Here is a 7,089-nt window from a genome sequence, read left to right on the forward strand (position 1 = left end):
AAAGATATTATGCCGTTGTAAACTGGCTTTAATGTATATCTGTATAATAAAGACTCGTGGTTGCATTTAGACTCTCTTGAGCGCCACGCTTTCGTTGTTTTTGGGAAACTTAAGCGCTCAACAGCATATTGTTCCTTTCGTTGAAGACGACTTCACCAATAAGGCGTGTAAGTACTTCATAAGCGGGAAAGTTTGTCACTAGATCGTTGGTTTTCCTCTGGCACCTCGGTTACGCCACCCAGAAAGTGACTACTATGGTATAAGAGGAAAATTCTTGAGTATGATGTCGACTAATTAAAGAAACACACTGATGAATATGTACATGTAGACCTGCATTTTGTGGGTTTTGTGACGAATTCAATTAATCCCAAACGCCAAAATGTTTTACTTTTTAGGAAAACTGCACATTATTTAGACTATATTCCCCTCCAGGATTCCATAAGTTTAATACCCGTGTATCTGAAACTGTAGTTCGGACGCAGAGATAGTTCTGATGCAGAGATAACTGAGCCCTGTAACTTGATTGTATTAAATGTAACAACACGGAGCACGTAATGTGCGGACGTGCATATTGTTGTCTCTCTTATGGCTATCATTATTATTATTATTATGGCAGTAGTCATAATCACTACCAACGCCTTCATCATCCGTGTCATTAGTTTTTTTTTTATCTATCAATGTGATTGCAACATCAAACGCGATGCATAAGCATGGGACATATATGAAACGGAAAAAGATAATCAAATTGATCAGGAAAGATATTCATTAGTCCTTATTCAGCGTTTTAACTCAGAAACAAAATCCACGTGACGTGTACATGTATCCAACGATACAAATCTGAAACAAAAATGAGCTGCACATTGAAGGTCAACAGTGCTAAAATTTTCCTCTTTGTGGTAACATTTCGAAAAAGACAATGGAAAGTGGTTTGAACCTGGTATATTTTAATAAAAATTTTAATTATTTATTTACTTGATTGTTGTTTAGGGTTATACTGAACTTTGCAGTTTACGATGGCGATAAATCACTGAGAAATTATTCACCAACTTAGTGGAAGACACGTGGTCGTCGACGAACGTTAAAATGCGCAAACGGTCTCTCGAGTGTCGTCAACCTCTTGCCGCCACCAAGGCTCGAAAGAAGAGTATTAATTACGATTTTAAAGTTCGTACATAGATATACTTCACCTAACACAAACTCTCGGCGCCAAACGTGACTTTTTTTGCAAAATGACAGAACTAACATGTTTTATGTTGTAACAAGCAAATCTCACCCAAACACGTCTAAATCGTGATCTCACGTCACACGCATTTCGCGTCTAAAGCTGGCCCAAGTTCCTTCTATGGGCTTCTGAGCATAACGCTAAAATTCATCTTGACCATCATCATCTTTATACCAGCACACCATTCACCAACACGTTCAGTGGCACGTGTGCCGTGTGTTGTGAAAGCCATCGTCACTTCACTTCGCTGCCTTGTTAACAAATGAATTTGGATCAATACAACATCTGCATCTGGAGATAGAAATCTTCAAGCATCAGTCAGGTATATCCACATACATACACGAATGTGGCTCTTCACACTAGACCCATCCAGGCTTTTCTCACTGAATAAACACTATTACCTTTCGACATGTCCGAATGTGCGGAGGTAGATGACCTGAAAGTTCGTCCATGACCTAGTTTCGCATTTACCTGATTCTGAGCGTTCTGTTGATCTTAGAAAGGTGTGTTGGGATTTGTTTTTAAGGTATGACGACGCCCTGGTCAAAAATTCCAACATTCATCACTGATTGTAATACTTTGTTACATTTATGTGTATCTAGAAATGCACCTGTTTGGAGGGGATTTTAGATCTTTTACCATCGTTTTCAGTGCACAGTTTGAATGACATATTGATCCGCTGAATTCTAAATGCTCTCTCTCTCTTTCTCTCCGCTCTGATGTTCACAGTTACAGCTGTTCGATCGAAATCGAGATGGGAAGCTGCAGTTGAGTGAGATGGCGAAGTAAGTTCCCCTGATTTAGGTCGATTACCATCGTTCCATTCAACAGAAACAAGGACCATGGCTCTCTTTTGTTGACACAAAGTGTAAACCTCATTTCCTAGCACTCAGACATTCCGATAAAAAACATTTCTATTGTATGATCATTCCAGTCATTGTTAGCTAGCTGGACTGAACTTGGAAATTCCGACTAGCAAGATGCTGGTAACTAGGAAGTGCCAATAGCCTGTTTCTGGATGGCACAAGTGCAATTTACTATCTATCAAACATTAAAACAAAAATCATTTAAGTTTTGTCATACTTACCAAATGATATCTGGACTGTTTTTGCAAATCTTGAAGAATTCATTAATTAAGTAACCACAAAATATACTATATGATCTTCATATGAAAGTCTGTGAAAATAAATTTGCAAATATGTCCATAAAGTAGATTTTTCATTAAGATGTATCATGGTGGGATTTTTCAACCACCTCTTGGCATAATGGATATCCAAAACTGTCATGCAGGATTATGCTCAAAAAGGATGTGAAGTATTTCTAAGAAATTTATTTCAATATTAATTTGTTGTTTTATATTATAACACATGAGCTAAATCTGAATTCTGAAAAGAGTAACTAATACATTTAAAAACATTAAATTTTTGAATAAAATTTTCGTTTTGCAAATTTGTTATCAGAAAAGTTCAAATTCCAATTTTTCAGATGTCACGCTGTATATAAGCTCTCTGCTTTCATTCACAGGCTGCTTCCCGTCAGAGAGAATTTCTTATGTAGGCCAATTTTCAAGGTAATACTTAGCTTATGGGTTGCATTGATTCTAAACCTACTGTTTCTGTAATGGTTTCTGATTATCCAGATACTGGTGACTGTGCTGTACAAGGGCAATGAAAACACAAACCTTGCAACCTGCACAGGAGGGAGAAGAAAAGAAAATTAAGATCGTCATGGTTATCTCGATGCATTGCCTCTTATTAGGATTAATGATTGGTTCTTTTTGGCTTCTCACGCGAATATCCGCATTTATTATTTATCCACGTTTTATTTTTAGGGAAGGAACAGAATTACCAAGGATGACATTGTTCGAGTATTTAAATTGTACGACAGGGTGAGTATCCATGCACAGCGTGTGTGTCAGTAGTTTTTGCGGAATGACTGCCGTCATATTGCTGTCTATAATCACATAAATTGAACTAAATGACCATGGAAAGAAAAAAAATCTACAAAAAAGCCAAAAACAGAATGCGTTTTCCAGGCAAAAGGCAATACTGCTGCAAGCTTGAGAATGTGTTGCTCTCTTGCATTGGCCAGAATACATGCGGAATAAAAAACAAGCGCAAATTCACAATGGCTTCGACTTCCCACAAAAATCTATTAAAGTCTTGCATTCAGACCCACTTGCGAAGTGAATATCTCATGTTGATAGATAGGAACCGAACCGAACAATCTACAGACCTACCGTAAAACCGATAGACACGGAGAGCTACCTAGAGCTACCTATCGGACTTGAAAATGCAGCTGTATATGCATCCCTATGGTTTTATATAAAAAAAATCAGATATTATATTTTATATAGACATTTGTCTTACATAATGTAATTGAACTGGTTCTGTAAATATTTTATGCAAAATTGTCGCTTTTGTTACAGGATGGTAACGGTAGTATTGAAAATGAAGAACTACATGGCTTTCTAAAGGATCTCATGGAGCTGATACACGAAGTAAGTGATTGCCAAGAAATGTGGAATAGTGAAAGTCGACTGATTAATTGATGCCGTATATTTTGATGAATTTGATAAGCTGAAGGAAGCCGTCGGCATACTGCCACAAGCGTGTATTACTAGATGATACGAGATTTGGGTGCCTCTTATTGCGTAGCGAGGTACACAGAGCATCGATGTAAACAATTAGAATAACCTAAGGGATGGAAAGACAGCGAACATCGTAAACTTTAGTGCGGTCTCCTGCATGTTCGAATCTAGTACTCCCCAACTTGAAAACGCCAGGGGTAGATATGTTATCAGTTTGATTTATTCCCTGGCAGAATCATAAAGCTAATATCCTGGTCGTTTTTATAGAAAATATCTTCTACAGCTAAGTGGAATCACCATCTATTTACATTTTTTTCTATCTTTGATCCTAAGGTACAATGCAACATGTTGAGACCAGTTATTTCCTCGTGCATAATATTGTTAATGAATAATATCAGTCTCTGGCTTTTGGCTAATTGCAATCCTGGCCTTGGAGAAGGGTAGTTTTGGATTCACCTGCTCTGATTGTTCGTGTATCGTGGGTGGCAAAAATCCATCGACAACATTCGGGTGACTGTTTGTGCAGTGTAACGTGCGGTTGAGAGCAATTTTGTCTTCCTCCAATATGGTGTGCATATCGCACGTGGTAAAGTACGCCAGTAACTCACCAAAGGTCAGTGTCTTACCACGAGCACCCATGTATCCATCAGCGATAAATTCGAACGCCATCATTGGATATTTGGCTGTTCATCGAGTTGCTTGGGTTTCTCATTAACAATATCTGTGTGAAATTCGGGAAAACCATATGTCAACAATGTATAGGTATTGCGATGCGTACCAATTATGATCCTCTTTTAGCTGACCTATACTTGTTCTCGTATGAACACGACTGCATGCAGAAACTATTAAGGAGCAATCCTCACAAGGTCCGATCTTTCTCATTCACTAAATGGTATATTTCTGATCTGCTAGCTTTAAACAATCCACATATAGCATCCTTGTAAGGAGGTGGAAGATATATATCCACCTTCGCTGGATTTAAAGTAAACCACCGATTCTCCACATGGTGCAGCTTATCTGGACCCATATTTGTGTAAAGATCAGAACGGTTTCCCCTCTCGAAGACTGTACGACAAAGAAGGATAGTTTCAATCTTGACAGCAATATACCGAAGGGTCCTGCATATGGCGTGTGCATATGGCGTATGCATATCTCGCTTTGTAGCATTTGTGACATCCCATGTGTTGTATGACGATTTCAATCAACATCACAAGTTATTGCTACAAAAACTTGGGTGTCAAGGTTATTCCATCAAACATCTTCACGTTTCTTCAGTTTTACAATGAGTATAACTCCCTTTATAAGTAAATATGGACAGAGCGTCCAGAATCTCTCGTATTCTGCTTCGTGATTGTGTCTAATTCTGCTTAACCCGGGGCCAGGGGGGTATATTCATCGTGCCGAACTAGATCGCCCCTTTGTATACATGAACAGTTCAAATCAAAGCACATCTCAGATACATGTTTTATTATCGATAGGTTTACATCCTAGCATGGTACACGGTTTAAAGAGTCATTACACTCTGTCGCATAGAACATATCTTGCGTCTTTCCAACATCATTGAAAGCTGTGGACTATTTCTTTTTGTATAATACCGTCCTATTTTCCCACTTTATATACTTTCTTGGTTCTTTGGTAGTGTGTGTTTAACGTCGTTGTGGGAACTGGCCTTGCAATTATTGATCCGGAACGTCTATCCTGGTATATCCTGGATATTCGGCTGGCAGACGAATATCTGTTTTGACGTATAGAATCGTATAAGTTAAAACATTCGTGAGAATGACGTTAACCAGTAATCAAATAAATAAATAATAAATAGATAATTAAATAAATAACTCTAAAAATAGACGAATAAACAAATAAATGTGCTGATTGCGCTTCTGTGTTTTTCACAGGATTACGACGCGCAGGACTTGGAAGAGTGCAAAAGCACGCTGCTGAAAAACTGTGACAGGAACAAAGACGGCAAGATTAATTTTGACGAACTGACCCTTGTGCTGATGGCCATGAACAACATGTCTTGTCCCGAGGAGGGGTCGGAACCCGCCCCGGGGGAGGAGGAAGACCAGGAATGAGTCACGTGACATGAAAATGCCCTGACTAACTGCTCATTTGTATGTATATTCAGGGACGCCATATTACTTTGGAGATTGGTGTGTTGATAACAGTGACGTCCGTGGAGGAAAATGGTGACATTGCTTACAGTGATTTCATCCGCTCAAGGTGCAGGCGTATCGTAGTTGGGATAGTTGTCGTACTCCCTTGGGTGCAGGACCGTCGTAATCTTGTCAACACATCACTTCTGTGGTGGATGTAACAAACTGGACATTGGGACGAAAACCTCATGTAAACTCGTAACAAGATCTCGCCTTTTGTTGAAATTATGTTTAGCTTTTTCATATTTTAGAGGGTAGCTTTTCGTACTCGATCGATACTTTTTGATCTCTCTACTGGTACTTAGAATCGGGACTTTAAACTTCGGTGAGCCAATCAGCATATCAATAACGGTATTTCATTCCAAAACATGATAGTAATATCGCCGTTATTGCTTGCGGGTGTTTATTAACTTATCAGATATCTGCAATATTCAAAACCGCCACAGGTCCGCGACAGAGAAAACACCAGGAAGTCAAGTAAAATCTTCAAATTAAGGTGAAGCCTAACAGTGCATGGAGGGGAAATAGTCTAATCCAATGTATCTATATAAATACATAAAGATGTGTTTTTAACAGATAACTGGCAGGACCAGAAGTCGAATAGTAACCATATGCTCTTTCGAAAAGTCGACTAGAGTGCACGAGTTCATAACGTCGCAGATTTGTCTTTGCTAGCGTCCAGTCGAGTTCGCAAACGATACGACATCTAATGAAAATAGCGCACCATATAATTTGAATTCGACATATTTCACCAAGAGAGAACGTGATTTAGGTAATCGCCTACATACATGTAATTAGACACTATAGGTTAGGGTATAGCATACAGGATCGCTCGTACAAATGCACTCGTCTAAATGTCAGCAAACGGAAAAGGCGCCATTTTGGAAACAATGTATTCTTGTGCCATTATTGTTTCCCAGTGTAAGATATTGTGTGTGTGTGTGTGTGTGTGTGTGTGTGTGTGTGTGTGTGTGTGTGTGTGTGCAAAGCATGACGCTGCGGGCGCATCTCAGCTTAAGATACTGTGAGTTCAAAACATCACGCACACAGCACATCTTACTGTAACATGTTGTGAGGGCGCTAAACATGATGTACACAGCACCTCTTACTGTAACATGTGA

At 39.0% G+C, this 7,089-nt stretch overlaps 1 protein-coding gene across 1 annotated transcript in view; it reads left to right on the top strand.

Annotated features, from left to right (window-relative positions):
* Nucleotides 1-6,837, top strand: part of LOC135465794 (calbindin-32-like) — a 66,992-nt gene extending 60,155 nt beyond the window's left edge. Inside the window, exons 7-11 of the mRNA XM_064743139.1 lie at nucleotides 1,952-2,007; nucleotides 2,747-2,792; nucleotides 3,054-3,110; nucleotides 3,651-3,722; nucleotides 5,708-6,837. Coding sequence (XP_064599209.1) covers nucleotides 1,952-2,007; nucleotides 2,747-2,792; nucleotides 3,054-3,110; nucleotides 3,651-3,722; nucleotides 5,708-5,887 — 411 coding nt within the window. The 3' untranslated portion in view covers nucleotides 5,888-6,837. The remainder of the gene's footprint in view (nucleotides 1-1,951; nucleotides 2,008-2,746; nucleotides 2,793-3,053; nucleotides 3,111-3,650; nucleotides 3,723-5,707) is intronic.
* Nucleotides 6,838-7,089: the final 252 nt, after the last annotated feature.

This window comes from Liolophura sinensis, chromosome 5 (assembly GCF_032854445.1).
Source record: "Liolophura sinensis isolate JHLJ2023 chromosome 5, CUHK_Ljap_v2, whole genome shotgun sequence".
Lineage (NCBI taxonomy): Eukaryota > Metazoa > Mollusca > Polyplacophora > Chitonida > Chitonidae > Liolophura > Liolophura sinensis.